Below are 18,279 nucleotides of genomic sequence, written 5' to 3'. Positions count from 1 at the left end.
CGCTCCTATTGATACCAAGCCCAAGGGATGAACTTATCCTTAAATTCCTGTGTGCATCATGCATAATTTTCCCAATAACGTGCCCATAGGGAGAGATATAACTCCCATATATTCACCTTTCCACCTTCAAACAGTGCCTCACCACACATCTATTGTACTCACAGAATGCAGAACTAAGGCCACCTCTGGATTGTTCAGGCCAATAATATAGGGAGAAATAAGTGTTCACATAAACTAATGCTAAAATAGCAAAGTATCAACATACCTTAGGATGACCAGACTGAGACTTACAAACAAAATTGCAGTTGCATTCATGGTTACGTCCCTCAACCTGACTTCACCTGAGTCCCAACAAATAATCAAACAGCCTGTACCCAGTGAGAAAGTTTTAGAGCTAAAACGAAATCCCTGCTGTCAACACATACCTAAATCCAGTTTGTGCAACATCCCTTCACCGTTCAAAGTCACCCGACTGTGCTGACTGCTGCCAAACTCTCGATCTAGTTGGAACTAAATACCTTGTGCCTATGGCATTTTCCGCATACCGAAACAAACGACAGATCATCAAACCCCAGTATAGTTACAATCTGTACGGCGGCCATGTTACATTGGTGATAGCTGTATCACAATGGAACTCCTCTCTTCAAACGCAAACAACATTTCTCATAGCGTGAATTAATCACAACTTTCACTACTGGGTACTCTTATGATCACACAAAGTTTTTTAGGACATACTCAATCTGTTTGGAAATAAATGCCTTGTGTCGATGGCGTTTTCCGTGTGCCAAAATAATCAACAGACTATCAAACCCCAGTCTAGTTACAATCCGTACTGCGGCCATCTTTGTGATAGTTGTATCAGAATGGACCTTGTCTCTTCAAAAGCTAACAACAACACTTCTTGTAGTGTAAATTAATCACAACTTTCACTAGTGGGTACTCTTGAGATCACACAAAGTTTTTTAAAACATGTATCTACATTATACACCAATAATATGCACGTTTAGACAACAGTACAAATAAACAATTCACCACTGCCATGTGTATACAATATCAGTGCAGATGCCATGAGGTTAGATCTAGAAACAAACATATGTGTATCTAAAGAGCATTCAGGTCTGTGTGTGAGGTGTGTGGATAACCCTCTTTCTCTGTTTCATGCTTGTTATAATGCTAGACTCAATCATCTAAAAAGCAATTCATGTCCAACTTGTCATTGAGACCCATAGGGGTCGTAGTGTTGAATTGTTGAATCCAAAAAACTCTCTCTTTAAGAAAAACTCATTGGGATCCATCCCCGCTTTCAGTGTCTCAGTTTCCAGTACCATAAACCATAATTGAGCAATGTTATAGTTTTGTTCTAAGATCAGAAAAAAGGGGGATGTAGAGGTATATGCTAGGTCCACCCTCCTTATACAATAGTAGACCTACAACACCCGAGATGTCGGGTAAAGAACCTGGCAGAAAAGGAAAAGATTTTTGCTCGAACTGAGTCAGAAAATCAGCAGAAAAGAAAAAAAAATTCTTTCTTGAGTCCCCTCACTCACCAGGATTTCCCCTTGGTGACTTGCTTCATTATAGGGGCCACATCAGTCCGCTGCGAACTGAGGCGTGCTACGCCTTGCGAAATTACATAGGAGCATTTTTATGAGAACTATGTATAGTGCAGTAGTTTTGTGGAGTGGGAGAGGTGAGTTAAAAATACCTAACAAGTGGGCGAAATAACTTTATTCTGGCTCCTAGTCGGTATCTGTATCTGTAATTGAGAATCAAATGTTCATTTCATTCTTTCCTTCCCGTAGGAAAGTAGCATCTGCTTTTATGGTTACCCCCACTTTTTGCCTGATGTTAAGCTGTTTTTGACTAGTCTGACTGGAATCCTGCTAATCAGGACCCCTGTCTCTTTGCGTTCTCCCTTAAATTGTTGTGGTCAGTACTTAGGTACATCCCAGATTGGATACTGGGGTACCTTTATCAGTCCCTAGTGGATGGTACTAAGTGCGCGTTCTGTGGGTGTCTCAAGGTGCTTTTGTAGCGAGTTGCTTCCTCCAGGGAGTAGAGGCTTCTGGGGCTTGTTGTCCTGTGGCTCCCCCATCAAACAGGCAAGAACAGCAGTGGCGTTTGGCGCGTTCTGCGCCACGGGTGTCTCGAGGCGCTTCTGTAGCGCGTTGCTCCCTCCAGGGAGTAGAGGCTTCTGTGACTTGTAGTCCTGTGGTCCCCCCCAGCAAACAGGCAAGAACAGCAGTGGCGTTCAGCGATCCCATGCCGCAGGTGTCCCGAGGCACTTTTGTAGCACGTTTCTCCCTTCAGGGAGTAGAGGCTTCTGGGGCTTGTGGTCCTGTGCCCTTCCACCCAGCAAACAGGCAAGAACAGCAGTGGTGTTCAGCACTCCCCTTCCATAACCAGATGCGGGGGGAGGACAGGGTGACCCCACACACAAAGGCTTGCACCAGGTATATATATTGGACTTCCATTGCCACTCATCAGAATACTCCTGTACCTGTAGACATTAAAGAAGAAGGACTGCCTTGCTGCCAGAGAACCACAGCCTGCTTGAGGACTACCTTGCAGTTTGAGAAGGAGGACTGGAACTGATTATCTTCATTCTAGACTAGCCTAATTGACTCCAAATGTCAGTCGGCGGACCTCCTGTTTTAGTTACAGGCACACAGCAAGCTCCAAAGACCACCAGATGACCTGCTGCTATGGGGCCTGTCTGAGTCCTGATGGCTTCTGCTACATTGAGTTTCTTATCTCTAAGAGGGGCTTCCCCAAGTCCTGGACTCTTCGTCTGACATTGATTGTGGACTGCTGTCTACTTCAGAAGACGGCCCTGAAACCTGAAGCAAGCCATGTGCCCTCAGAGGACTATCCTACTGCAAGATTTACTTTTCTACTTGAACCTAGGGCTACCAGAGTGACTCTAAGGGCAAGTTGCCTGGTCTCCTGATCAGAGCCACAGGGACAGAAAAGGCTCCAATCATCTTGAAACCACACCTAGATGCAACCTAGATGCAACCTGATTGAGTCATGACAGTCCATGGCAGCCATCCATCCAGCCCTATACCGTTGGAAGTGGTGCTACAGGTCTCCATGTAGCCCAAATCAAAAATCTGAGAAATGTTCTGCCAAAAACTTCCCTGAGAACCAAGAGGAGACCTGCTCACCAATTCGCTCAAGATGCATTTCCAGTCGGCCTGATTTTGCGTTACTCCTGCTACATTGATCTCTGCTAGTGTACAACCACAGAGGCAACCCACCCACCTGAACCAGGGGTAGTGAATAATTGTTCCAAACAGTAGTTCAGGAGACAAAAAAAAATTCAACACATTTTCAAGAAAGATTCAGTTAACACTGAAAATTATTTTAGTGAAAGAATCAAGTAGAATAAAAAGGGAAAAAGAAAAAGAAAGAAAAGAATAGAGAGACAAGGGACCAGAAATTACAATTAGTGCATTAAAAAAGATCAACAAGTAATTTAGAAAAAATATTAAAAAATGTATTAATCTAAATAATACGCTCATGAGTTAATTGTTGGTTGCTAAAAATACAGTACATCAGTAAAAACCAAACAAGTGGCGAACACTACTTCTGTTTGGATAGAAGGGTTTCAATGTAAACATCAAATTATGAGCCCTCTATAGTTTGAGTGCCACCAATACGTCGACGGCGTTTCAACCGCAGTGGAAACTTGTGGTCATCATCAGGACAAAGAGAACGTAAGAGCGTGAACAATTCTGTAAACATAAATACATGATGTTACTTAATTGGACTCCCTTGGAGAAACAGCAAGGAAAAGAAGAAGAAGAAAAAGGAAAAAAGAAGAAAAAAGAAAAAGGAGAAGTAAGTGAGTGAATTTTTGTGGCTAGCGTGGACCCAAAAAAATGTGACCGCGAGAGAAAACAGGAATTCGTGACAAACTTCCAAGTTCATGCAGACCACCATCATCATAAGTGAAAGGTGCCGAATAAAGTTAAAGCAAATTAAAAAAGTGTATCACCTAATGGTTTCTAGAGAATACAGCGAAGTAACCACATTCAATTTGGTATGTTCATCTGGTTAAAAAGGTGTTCTAGTCAATCTAGGGAAAAAGAAGGTGACATTAAAAACCAAATCCCTAGCGTAGTGCACTGCAAATAGGTGCTTACTGAAAAACGGGTCTTACTTTTAAAAAACAGGTATGCAACCTAAATTGGTTGGTCGAAATCAATCGTTAAAGGCTGTAGTATGAGACAGCCTGCCGGGGCATAAAAACAATCTACTTGTCCAAGGGAAATCTATAAAAAAGACAAAAACAATAGAAAAGGTCACTTCTAATGCTAAAAAAGCTAAAAAAGCGCAGTCTAACCGTCAAATTACAAAGCCATGCAAGCTCCTCGTATAACTAACGGGGAACTCCAGTGGCAGGCGTACACAAAATAACGGGTTGTGTAATACGAATTTAGCCACAGAGCTGTACATAAAATAACGGGCTGTGTAAAGGCAAATTTAAACAAAAAAACGGTGCTGCAACATTATGCGGTATATGCGTTTTAGCAATGCTGAATGGGAAATATCGCCCGCGCCTAACAGGGTGCCAGTATCCCCGTGTAAGAGAACTCAATGGGGCCTCTATTTAGAAATAGCTCGGACGGCAACCGGCTGGGATGCGCCGAACAGTATGGCAACACAATCGAGGTGCTACCGAAAAAAAGGGAGGGGGCCTGATCTCTTACCTCATTCCATTAATGTGTCCTGCCGAGAGTTGCAGAAGAGCAAGACATACCACCAAAAACGCCAAATTTAAACGGCATGGTCATCACAATAGAAAGAGGACTACTGAGCTAGCCCGACGCCAGACACCATAGTCATCAAAATAAAGAGAGGACTACTAGGCTAAACGGACGCCAGCCGCCATGTTGTGGTATTGAAATATAACACGGAGGAATCCCTAAACAGTTAGATCAGAGTTAAGGTGACAAACTGCACCTAACTCTTGTAGCAAACCGGGGGCATATCATACTATGTAATAGCCCTGAGAATATAAAATATTTTGCTAAAATGGACCGCAAACCAAGTCGCGGCCATATTGAATTGGGCAATTCAATCGGGCAATGATCGGGATCCCAGCAGTGGATTCCGATATCGGCCTGATGGCATTGATCTCTGTGGTACAAAAGGGGGTGGTGGTGATGGACGGAGCATCTGAATCAATCAAACACTCACACCCAGTCAAAAGATCTGGGTTTGATCCATCACCGTTCTGTAGCCCACTCTGCCACCCCAGTTCAGACATGGCTATATGCAAATCAGTCTGACCCTGTGCCTCGTGGGAACAGTCCAGCCCGAACTGCCAAGCCATGCCTTCCCTGGACCGTAAACAAGCTTCCGAGGACCGGTTTCTGGCATTTCTGGCATTACAGCCGTCTTCAGCCCGGCTTGCTTGAATTCAGTGGCAAAGTGAGCAAGGGACTCACGTCTGAGCATACCCTGCCACACTTATGGCGGCCAAAAGCGGTACAAAAGGGGGTCATTGATCTCTGCAGCAGCAAGTGGTTCCTCTCTAGAAGGATATCTGTCCTCATGGAGCCCTTGTCGGATACATTCTGCAGCTTCATCCTGCTGGAGATTTTAAACTTTCAAAAAGAGACTAAGTCACAATGTTGAAATCTTCACCGCAACTTTGTCCAGCTGATGTCCTGATGGTTTGACTGCTTTGCCCTGCTGAATTTTACCTTCTTAGACATTTTTCTTCAAAATATATTTTCAGTTCGAAAGATAAGAGGAGACCAGGCACAATCTATTTTGTCTATCTAAACCGCACTCGGTCGGCTCTAACTTTCTTCTTTGCACCGGTCTCATGCGACTAGATGTCTGCGGTTGGTGCTTTGATCTTTCAGGCACTATTTTTCACTTTAAACTTCACAAATTTGCAACTCTGATTCTGATGATTGGGTTTTTGTTTTTTTGGTTTCAAATAATTGATTACATTTTACTCTACTTTTCTAATTTGGTCAGTTTTTTTCCTATGTTGTGTTTTCTCTTTATCACCATTTGAGTGCTGCATACATTACATATTCACTCCAGGTTTAACCTCACTGCTTTCGTGCCAAGCTACCAGTTGCATACAAATTAGCTTTGACAACCATTTTCAGTTTCTATCATACCTTGAACTCTGTACAGTTGCGAACACATATATTGTCTACTATCGACGTTGAATCGTCTATTTTTTATTTTCGGATCTGTTTGGTCAATTTGTTTATAGGTGCCGCTTAAAACTTCCACACCTTTAAATAACAGTCATCTTCGGATTAAGTTCCTCTGTGAGGCTACTTATTATTACTCTTTAATTATCTAACTTTTCAGTACCATGTAGTATGCAAGGTTTTAGGTCACATGATTACGATAGTCGGTTAAATAATGCTCCGATATCCGAGAACGGCATCTCTGTCCATTTCAAGATGGCCGCCGTATAACATACTAGTAGTTTGACCCCCTGGGAGATCGTCCTCTTTCGCGCTCCAAACATCCTATATCACTCGCACTGTAAGATCGGCTTCATGATACATACGGCGACTGAGAGGAACTCGTGTATTTTGACAAGACAGCAGAACTGTGCTAACCTACGTTATTCAGGTATTTATGATTAAGAGAGCTCCATTAGTGAGTCGGCTGATATTTTTAAATACATATAGCTTACTGGTTTTTCTGTTATTTTAGTTTATAGATCTCAATCTCATGTACTAATTGTAAGTATCTTTTATTGATTCGGGCAACTAGGCTACACTGCCCCACTAATACATTTGGCATATATCGCTAAAAACCAATTCAGTTATTGAATCTAGTCTACATTATTGAATAACTTTATGAACACGCAAGGTCTATATTCATAGAATAAAGACTGGATGTTACTTTATAGATAACATTAGGGTCAATATTTTGCTTTGAGGAAAATGTGAATATAGCGCCTCTGACTAGATATGCATATATTTTTTATGCAGCACCATAATTATTTTGCCTGAAAAGCAGTAGCATCATTGATTAATGAATGCTCTTAAGATCTCTCTATTGGCTCTTTTTTAAGGAATGAAGATTTAACAATTCGTAGAATGTGAATATTTTTACATATGCATTTTTATTTTAATTATGCATAGATATAGTTCGGATGAACTAATGCGCAATTTCTAAATGGAAAATGCAATTTATATTTTTCCAGACTTGGACTGATTGCCATTGATACAAAAGCAAGTTTCAAAGATTCATTTGGTGATTGCCATATTATTTTCAAAGCGATCCCTTCAGTAAGTGGTACCTAGATGTTCTCTACTCACTTAGACTTTATACTCTCTACTAAGCCACTACTGGTATGTGTGATAAGTGATCACCACATTGACTCTTACTTGAGCATTCACTTTCTCTGGTTTTAACTAAATTCGCTTATTTTTCATTTTTTCACACGGGTGTTATACGCTACTAAAACAATGATTTTTAAACTCTACACACGGTTAATTGAAAATATTTCTTTCCGTGTTCAAATAGGGGGCTACAATAGCATTTTCTATAGTCCTGAAGATGGTCGAATAGAAACTCTGTCCATCACCCCCCCTTGTTGTTAAAAATGTGTCCACCCTAAGCGTGGAAGGGTATACTCAGATGTGAGTCCCTTGCTCATTGCACCATCAGGATTCAAGCAAGCCGGGCCGACGACGGCTGACATGCCAGAAACCGGTCCCCGGAAGCTTGTTTCCTTCCCAGTGTAAGAATTGGCTTGGTAGTTTGGTTTGCCCTGTTCCCATCATGCACTGGGACAGGAACAGACTAATTTGCATATAGCCAGGTTCTGAACTGGGATGTTGCAGTGAGCTAAAAACGGTGTTGGATCTAGCCCTGATCTCTTGACTGGGTGAGAGTATTCTGCTTAATTCAGAAACTCTGTCCATCACCACCCCTTGTTGTTAAATATTTTGTCCACCCTAAGCGTGGAAGGGTATACTCAGATGTGAGTCCCTTGCTCATTGCACCATCAGGATTCAAGCAAGCCTGGCCGACGACGGCTGAAATGCCAGAAACCGGTCCCCGGAAGCTTGTTTCCTTCCCAGTGTAAGAATTGGCTTGGTAGTTTGCTTTGCCCTGTTCCCATCATGCACTGGGACAGGAACAGACTAATTTGCATATAGCCAGGTTCTGAACTGGGATGGTGCAGTGAGCTAAAAAACGGTGTTGGATCTAGCCCTGATCTCTTGACTGGGTGAGAGTATTCTGCTTAATTCAGAAACTCTGTCCATCACCACCCCTTGTTGTTAAATATTTTGTCCACCCTAAGCGTGGAAGGGTATACTCAGATGTGAGTCCCTCGCTCATTGCACCATCAGGATTCAAGCAAGCCGGGCCGACGACGGCTGAAATGCCAGAAACCGGTCCCCGGAAGCTTGTTTCCTTCCCAGTGTAAGAATTGGCTTGGTAGTTTGGTTTGCCCTGTTCCCATCATGCACTGGGACAGGAACAGACTAATTTGCATATAGCCAGGTTCTGAACTGGGATGGTGCAGTGAGCTAAAAAAACGGTGTTGGATCTAGCCCTGATCTCTTGACTGGGTGAGAGTATTCTGCTTATTTCAGAAACTCTGTCCATCACCACCCCTTGTTGTTAAATATGATGGTCGAATAGACGACAGCCCATCGACCGAAACGTCGACAATTACACTTATTTTCTGCAGTATATTTGTATAGGCAATACTTGTTTGTTATATTCTCTTATTTTACCCGATCTTTATTTCAGAAAAAAGTGTACACAATTGTCACTGAGAAGTCTAATAAATAACTGTTTTAACATACAACTTCCCGTTACATTGTGAGCTTGACAAATTTCAGTACCCCTTGATTTTTCAATACGATAAAATGTATTCTTCTACTATTCACCCGTGTTTAGAAATATTATTATCATTTGACTAATTTGTAGTACATATTCTCCTGACTAAAGCTGATGTTTTCATATTAAAGTAAACCTAAAACTATAAGAGTTGCTCTATTGAAAAAGGAAATTTTAAATATTTTTTGGCAAACATATAATGAAATAACTTGAATAACGAAAATGAATTTCACGAACAAATCCCTTGTTGACACACTTACCTTTTTACTTTTAAATAAAGCAATTTTTTTGTTAAATGCAGCCTGTTTTCCCAAGGGGAAAACGGGCTGCGTTTGCATAGTAAAACATTAAACTTTGAAGTATCATCTTGTAAGTGCAGGCAGTGGTTCACTGCCTGTTCTTGAAACATATGTTATCAATATACTCAAACAGGGCCGGACTGAGAAGGCAAACCAGCCCTGGCAGTTAAGTCGGACCGGCTGTGGGTGGGTTGGGCGGTCAATTTTACTGGTGGGAAACACTGCTGCAAAATGCTCCCCCCCCCCCTATCAAAAACGGCCCCCACCCTTCCAGCCCACCAGGAAAACGCCCGGTGCCTGCTATGGCCAGTTTGGACCTGTACGTACCATACCGATTCAGTCTTAGGAATGCATGTGCAAAGCACGTCCCTTCCAAATACCAAATCACAAATGGCGATTCGGTAACAAGTTACTGAATCACATTTTTCATTTTGTACACTAGAAAAAGCATTTTCAGAATCAGGCCGTTTGCGACTGGAAAAACGCTTAGTATATCTGGCCCGTTATCTTAGATAATCATAACTATTGACCTGCATAATGTAAAAGAATTTGTAGAACCTTGTTTGAATACACTCTTTCCAGTTTATGTTTCATAACGCGGAGCAACAGGTTATATGTGAATTGAGATGTTGTGTATTGTCCTGCTTTCTTGCAATTCTTCTGTGTGATCTCAGAGGATGCCACAGCACCTCCAGCACCCATAGCTCCAGCACCACTGCAGCCCAGCATTTGTCCTTCTTTGCACAGACTAAAGATAAAGAGTTTCTTCCAGCATGTTCAAACCATAATGACGTGCTGGTGTATGCATACTTCAGCAGATAGGTTAGGTGCAATGGCAAGCCATTGATTTATAGATTAAATTAAATGTCCTGTCACATGATTTTAAGTCATAGAAGGAAGACTCAAGTACATAGCTTCTATATGCTTTTCAGATAACTAGAGCCCACAATCTGCCCAAGGTTCGGGATCTCTGGCAGATGTAACTATCACCTAATTTTCTGATTTTCCTCAAGACCCTCAGGACGTATTCAATTGTGGACATCTAATGGGATTTGAAGATGGGAGTATTGAGATAAATAATATTTTATTCCAGTCATTAATGTGCATATAGTACCCTGGAATGGGAACATCCATGACTGGGTGGTAGTTTAACTGTGGAACCAGGACCTTTACTTAGCCAGTAAGCTTGATTTACCATACCCTTAGTCCGAGCGAATGATAGGTATATACCCAGTGGGCCCCACAATACCTATCTGATCAACCTTTCTATGCATTTATTCTTGCATCAGCACTTCGTATCAAAGTAAATCAACAATAACCTGCATAAAATGTTTTGCTCTGTACCTACCAGTTGTGAGTATTTTTGACAAGCATTCTGTGGTTGATGGTTGATTCACCAGTTCCACCATCACATATGCTGTTAGCAGACAGTGAACACTGCAAGGTTGAAGTGAGTGGAACTCACAAAGGCATGAACTGCGCCTTGCTAATAACGATTTTAAGCACTGGCATTTAATATTTAGTATTATTATGATAATTTTTACAAAATAAGCACTACATATATTGTTTACAAAAACAATTTGTACAGTAGGATTCTTTTCACCGTTGATGTTTTCTTTCCCACTAAAATAGTTCCTTACTAAGTCAAACACTTAATTATACATGAGATACACTGAACATTAGACATTGGGTGCATTAATACCACAGTTTTGTTTTTAGTTCACTTCCGTGTTGTGATCATAAGTGTAAGTGCTGAGGGCCCAATTTAGTTTGAGTTTGATGGACAAGGTACTTCATCACAAACGTTGCGAAGTATTCTGCCTGCCAAACGCTTCCATTTAGAGATGGCCAAACCTTATCATTTCTGTCGGAGCCCCCTTTGGCTCCATCAATAGAACACTTTCTCCGTAGGATGGACATAACTTGTTTAGGGAGGACGGTGTAAGGTTATTTTGTTTCTCTGTTCATGCAGGGAAAAACCTGACAGTGAGGTACAGAAAAAACAATAATGCCCCCACACCCTGGGAGGGAACTCCCACGGTGAGGGGGTCATTTGTTTTTTTGTTTTTCTAGAACAAACTCCTGCTTTGAGATTTTGTTACTGAAAAACAAAAACACTGAAAGAAATGAGTGAACAGCCAGCAAATAGGTCAGCAAATGTCCACCAAGCATATGGACATTGGAAGGAACCGCTGTGACAGTGGTTACTTTGAATGTACAGAGAACACTGCAGGGCCAGATGAGCAGTAGTCCATCAGGATAGTAAAGGTAATGTCCTCCTTCAGCCTGAGTGATGAATTACTATCCGTGAAATTCACAATCAGGCCCTAAATCTTAAGCATGTATGAGCTGTGTTCTAACAATGTCAAGGGTTATATTTAGAGATTAAAGAGCTTTATTGAAGCATTTAGAAACATAGGTACAATATACAATAATACTTATAAAAGAAAAGCATTAGATTAGCAAACTGAGTGAATAATTTGATGGAATAAATGACACAAGAATCAAGGGTTATAGTTGACTGCCAATAAAAGCAGAATGTCATTAAGCAAAGAACGAAAAATAATACAAGCCTATCCTGTATTACTTACCGTGCTCCGGAGAACGTGACTTGAATGCAGGAATTGTTTTGCGCCATGAGCTTCCACAAGCACACAGCATTGTTTGGGTAAGAATATGGGTAACCGGGGCTGTTGAACGTCCCATATGACTGAGACAAGATACCACCACAAGAGGAGTTGCCTACAGGATGAAAGGACACGTGTAATAACAAATTAATATGAAGATAAGGAGGAGGAATAATTGATTTTGTTTATTAAAAAAAACTGCACATATACTCGCATAAATTGTAGCACGTTAAGAAAAACGTTTACCTATGTCGCTACCAACATTAGGACCATCTACTATCATTTTTATTACCTGAAAGATTGCTTAACCGTCAATTATGCACACTGAATGAGTTAATTATGAATAATTTGTTATAAATAGGACTATTTGACCTTTAAAATTAAGCAAGGTGTGAACGTAGACAATTTTGCCTTTGAAGGTGTCTAATGTTGAATTATGTTAAGGGTGTCCTTAACAAATATACTCACCACTGTGTAGGAGTAAACAGTGAATGTGTTGTAAAATTTTCTGTAAATTAATCAATAGTAGGAATTTGTGTTATGTGGTGTGTAGAGCTACGAACAGTGATTTTATTATTATTTGTATTTTGTTGTATGTACTTACATTTTTCTTTCAAAATGCTAGGTGTATATCTAATTGATGCATTTTTTCTGCAAATTTACAACCATTATAAAGTGGGCTTTAATAGGGAAAACATATGTTGGTTGCCATCTACAATTGTCTATTCTCTATCATTTCAAGTGGTTGAGGTCTACTCATATATAATGAAAAATTGATGATAATATGTTTCAGTTTGTTAGTTGAGCAACAGAGCTTTTTAGGATGACTTTAAATATTTGAAGGTTTGATTACAAAATTGAACAATACAAATCCATAGATTTGCACTGATTCTCTTGATGACTTAATGCTCCCTATTTGTTTTTATATTCGAAGCTTTTGGAAATGGCCATTTCTGCAGGGTCACTCCTTAACATTTTGCCTTCCTTTTCCTCTTTTTCTGACCTCATTTTTCTTGGCCTTAGAACTCAGTGCTTGCTAACTGCAAAAGTGTGTGTGCTCACTCCCCTAAACATGGTTTGTTTGCTGTATGCCCAACTGGCACATTTAATTTACTTATAAGTCCCTAGTAAAGTGCACTACATGTGCTAAGGGCCTGTGAATTAAACACTAATAGTGGGCCTGCAGCACTGATTGTGCCACCCACTTAAGTAGCCCCTTAAGCATGTCTCAGGCCTGCTGGTGCAGAGCCTCTGTGTGCTGTGTATACCATGTCGAATTGCATTTAAATCCCCTTGCCAAGCCTTAAAACCCTCTTTTATTACGTATATGTTACCCCTAAGGTAAGTCCTGGATAGGGCAGGGTACTGTGAAAAATAAAAGGTAGGACATGTACTTAGAAGTTTTACATGTCACAGATAATTTTGTAAGTCTTCGCATAAGTTAAGACCCAGAGGGTACTTGGTATCAAGCTCAACTATGTATTTGCTTTCTAGTTGTCTTAGTTTCTTTTCTCGATTACCGCCCCGTTTGCTAACTGGAACTGTGTTGATCACAAAATATTGGATACAGTTAAGATTGTTATTATGTTCCAATTTTATGTGTTGACCCACAGGATATGCAGAGTCCGAATTTATGACCGCTCGAAGATGTTGCAATATGCGTACATACACTTGTAGTTTGGTGCTACCTATGTAACGGAGCCTGCAGTTACATTGTAACACATAAACCGCAAATTCTGATCAGCATGTGTAATGGCTAGGTAGTTTTACTGGCATGTCAGAAAAGGCCATGGAATACGTAGTCATATCAATTCCAAATTTACAGGCACGGCATTGCTGTGGCTTGGTCTGGTTAAAGGTACAGGCACATGCATGCATACTTTCAAGAATATGGTGAGACTCACAAACACACATATGAAGGATTGCTGCTTTATATTTGGCTAGGTGCAGAATAGTGAGGCTGCAGCACAAAAGTGAGGTTTAAGACTTGTTGGCAGAGGGATTAGTGACTAGACTACTTGGCACGAGTCTATGCAAAGGTACACTTGAAGTACGCCACATAAATGTAGGTGTCCCCTTCAAATGGGAAGTGCAGTTTGTCAAGTTTAGGGGACTTCATAGTCTTTTGACTGAGGTATGTTTCTACTTGCTCATGTATTCTCACAGGTGCTATGCATCTGAAGATGCTAGAAGTGTAAAACACAGGTAGAAATCTATTTGTATGTTTCTTATATATATAATGCCAATAATTAGCAAAAGGTACAGACAAATGCATGCTTGGTTTGAGGAATACGATGAGAGTTATAACAGATACAAGCAAAGGGTTGCTGCTTTATATTGTGCTAGGCCCAACACTTTTAGTAGTTGCTGAATAGTAAAGCTACAGCACACAAGTGAGGTTCAAGACATACGGGCAGAGGGATAAGGTATTAGGCTACCTTGTATCATTCAGTGAAAAGGTACATTTAAAGTAAACCACATACATTTAGGTGTCAGCTTGAAATAAGAAATGCAGTCGCAAAGTAGTATCTGCTTCTTATGGTTACCCCTACTTTTTGCTGATGTCACACTGTTTATGGACTAGTCTGACTGGGATCCTGCAATTCAGGACCCCAGTCTATCTGCTTTCTCCCTTAAATTGCTAAGTATGTACTTTAGGTACACTCCAGAATGGATTCTGGGGTACCCTTATCAGTCCCTAGTATTTGGTACACCAAGTACCCAGGACATAGGTACCCCAGAGGCCTCCCTGGGGCTGAAGCATGCAGTATGCCACCCATGAGAAGCCATTCAAATTGACACGCCCAGCCTGCTACAGCAGACTGTGCTTGCATCATTTACTTAACATATAGGTTTGCTATATCTATCTAAATCACTACACTTAAATACCTATCAGTCACCCCTATGGCAGGCCTTATCAATCCTGAAGGCAGGGTGCTGGGTTTTACGTTAGAGGGTGCCCCTGCATGAGCAGTGCAGCCTTTGGAGACCATTCTCCGGGGTTGTCTGTGATGCAGCCAGACATATGTTTAAGTGCATTATAACCTTGCGTTAAATGCTAACTTTAAAACGGGCTACTTAGAAACAAGTCAGGTTTGGTGTCACACACCTTGGAATCATACTTCTACACCATTAACTGGTGTGAGAGGTATTATTCCACCCTTCCAAAGGGACATATGTGGGTCACCGGTCTACCCGGTACCAGGTTGCTCGACCTGGACGGCACAAAATGGTCGCTGCCAGCCACAGACACGATTCTGCCCTCCTGCTGCTCAGCCAAGCTCGAGCAGAGGAAGGCATGACCATAGGCATCCTGTCAAAGGGAGGTGTAACCACCTCCCAGGCAGGGTTTAGTGTATTGGGGATGGGTGGGTTCACCCTGAGAGTGCCAGAAAGTCTGCAGTGGGGGCACATTTGGTGTCCCTGTGCATAGTAGCTCAAACCAGTTCTGGGAGCCATTGGCTCCTGCTCTGGTGCGAAGCTGGACAAAGGACATAGGTGTAGCCACCCCTCTGTCTTGCCCCACCCCTAGAAGTGTCCACAGAATCTTTCCACCCCTTCCCATGGGTATAAAGTGGGTTACCTGACTACAGGACTTTAGATTTTACCTGGACAAGATTCTGCTAAGAATATCCAAGTACTTCGACCGCCTGCACGATCCTGGATGGCTGAAGAATCTCCCTTGGAGTAAAGGAGTTAGTCCCCTGCAAAAGCAGGCACCTAAATGTATCAGACCGGTTTGCTTCTCGTGAGCTCCTGAGGACGCCGACAATTTCAGCAACACAGGAGTTGGTTTCCTGAAGGTCTCTGAGGTTGATCTGCCCTCTCAGCAATTCTGAGACCAGTATCCCTTGTGAGGGCCGTGCAACCCGAACCACTGTGCACAGCGTACTTTTGAAATTGCATATGCTTGTTGACAATTCCCGATCTTGTGCACTGGACTCCCTGTAGTCCTGACCCGAGCAGTATTTGCACTGAAGATTTCTGGCCTCCACAACTCGAGTGTCCTGTGGGCTGGTACTTTGCAAACTTGCTTGAGGTCTCCACATGATCCTGTGGGTTCTGGTGAGGTTCACCTTGTTTGTTCTTGGGCTTACCTGGTTGACCCAGATGTGCCCTGACTCCCCATTGCTTGGAGAGTCCCCTGGACCTTGCTGGTTTACACCGTAACCTGTTTCCTCTGACAGCGTTGGTTGCATTTGCCAAGTCTTGTTGGTGCTCCAGCTGGATATCAACCCCTCAGCTCTCGACATCCTTTGTGGGACAGCTCAGCTCCAGATCCTGGTTGTCCTCAACATCTCTTGGTCCCCGTGGCCGCAGAGTCAAGCAGCTCTTCTTCACTACTGAAGCACTCAACATTGTGGGCGTTCGACTACTGAGCCCCTGGTCACCTGAAGTGACCCAGACTCTGTCCCCTCTGCTTTCAGGTTCCTCTCACCTGAGATGCAGGCTTCTATTCCATCGGACACTCTCCGCCCTCCTCGCAGCAGTTCGTCTTTGCAACTCTCCATTGAAAATGACAAAGGGTTCCGACACCACTTGACCCCTATGCACCCAGATCCTTTACGATAGGTAACACGGGTACTTAACTACTCACTGGTGAGTTGGCCTTAGAACCTCCTATGTTCCAAGGGGTTTGCTCGAAGTCCTCTTAGAAGTGTCGTTAACTTGTAACTTTGCAACCGCGACTTTCCCATAGAGTTGTAATGAGCATACGTTCGTGTTTCCACACTTCACCCATCCTCTGTGGGCTCCCTGTGTCACTCCTCTGGGTGTTTCCTTGGGGTCCCAGCAATTCTACATGCTCTAGGCACTGTGTCTAGTCAAGTTGTTGTTGTTATACCATTTTTTTAGTATATAGTTGGGTCTCCCCCTGGAGCCCGCTGTGCATTTAGCTATTTACGAATGTTCTATTGATGCAGTATTGTATACTTTGCGCCCTAGTCTCACATTGAGACTAGTAGAGAGTGTTATATTAATAAATACATCTTTTTGTGTGTGGTTCTCCTTTCATTTAGTCATTTAGGAAGTGATATTCTGGTAAAACAAGCTCCTTTACATTCCTTCAAGATTACACCTGAAGGCTGCTCTCCACAGCTACCACTAGGATATCTTTCTAAAGGTTATATTTGACCTCATACATCAGAAGGGTTGTGTGGACTGGTACAGGGTGCCCACTTTAATTAGCGTTACAGCAAGCAAATGATCGAACTGCGAGTCCAGGTCCTCCTGGACCAGAAACAAGCATCCTGGGACAGGTTTCAGGATATGTCACCCTTCTTCAGCCAGGCTAGCTTCAATCCAGGGGCACAGTGAGCAAGGGACCCACGTTTGGGCATACCCATCCCACTTAGGGCGAAAAGTGTTACAGCAAAAAAATGATGGACAGAATGCTGACAATGCAAACATTCTCCCCTAGTCAAAAGATCTGGGTTAAATCCGTTATTCTTTTGCCCACTACGCCACTCCAGTTTGGACCCAGCCATATGCAAATCAGAATTGACCCTGTGCCCCATGGGAATAGTCCAGACCGAACTGCAAGGCCAGGTCCTCCCTGGACCGGAAATAAGCATCCTGGGACCTGTTTCAGGGCATGTCACCCTTCTTCAGCCAGGCTAGCTTCAAACCGGTGGCAAAGTGAGCAAAGGACCCACGTCTGGGCATACCCATCCCACTTAGGGCAAAAAGTGTTACAGCAAACAAGTGATGGACGGAATGCTGACAATGCAACTATTCTCCCCCAGTCAAAAGATCTGGATTAAATCCATTGTTCTTTTGCCCACTACACCACCCCAATTTGGACCCAGCCATATGCAAATCAATCTTGACCCTGTGCCCCATGGGAACAGTCCAGACCGAACTGCAAGGCCAGGTCCTCCCTGGACCGGAAACAAGCATCCTGGAAACGGTTTCAGGGTATGTCACCCTTCTTCAGCCAGGCTATCTTGAATCCAGTGGCACAGGGTGCAAGGGACCCACGTCTGGGCATACCCATCCTACTTATGGCGAAATGTGTTACAGCAAACAAATGATGGGCATAATGCTGACAATGCAAACATTCTCCCCCAGTCAAAAGCTCTGGGTTAAATCCATCATTCTTTTGCCCACTACGCCACCCCAGTTTGGACCCAACCATATCCAAATCAGTCTTGACCCTGTGCCCAATGGGAACAGTCCAGACCGAACTGCCAGGCCAGGTCCTCCCTTGACTAGAAACAAGCATCCTGGGACCGGTTTCAGGGTATGTCACCCTTCTTCAGCCAGGCTATCTTGAATCCAGTGGCACAGGGTGCAAGGGACCCACGTCTGGGCATACCCATCCCACTTAGGGCGAAAAGTGTTACAGCAAACAAATGATGGATGGAATGCTGACAATGCAAACATTCACCCCCAGTCAAAAGATCTGGGTTAAATACATAGTTCTGTCTGGGTCCAAACTGGGGTGGCTTAGTGGGCAAAAGAACGATGGATTTAACCCAGATCTTTTTACGGGGGGAGAATGTCTG

The 18,279-nt window shown here is 42.7% G+C and overlaps 1 protein-coding gene across 1 annotated transcript in view; it reads right to left on the bottom strand.

Moving 5' to 3' along the window:
• LOC144752607 (scavenger receptor cysteine-rich domain-containing protein DMBT1-like) overlaps positions 1 to 18,279 on the bottom strand; it is a 1,088,995-nt gene that overhangs the window by 267,059 nt on the left and 803,657 nt on the right. Inside the window, exon 54 of the mRNA XM_078640489.1 lies at positions 11,738 to 11,888. Coding sequence (XP_078496615.1) covers positions 11,738 to 11,888 — 151 coding nt within the window. The remainder of the gene's footprint in view (positions 1 to 11,737; positions 11,889 to 18,279) is intronic.

The sequence above is a fragment of the Lissotriton helveticus genome, chromosome 5_1, assembly GCF_964261635.1.
Source record: "Lissotriton helveticus chromosome 5_1, aLisHel1.1, whole genome shotgun sequence".
NCBI lineage: Eukaryota > Metazoa > Chordata > Amphibia > Caudata > Salamandridae > Lissotriton > Lissotriton helveticus.
Note: the sequence above shows the minus strand (reverse complement) of the source record. Positions and strands in the feature narration are given on the sequence as shown.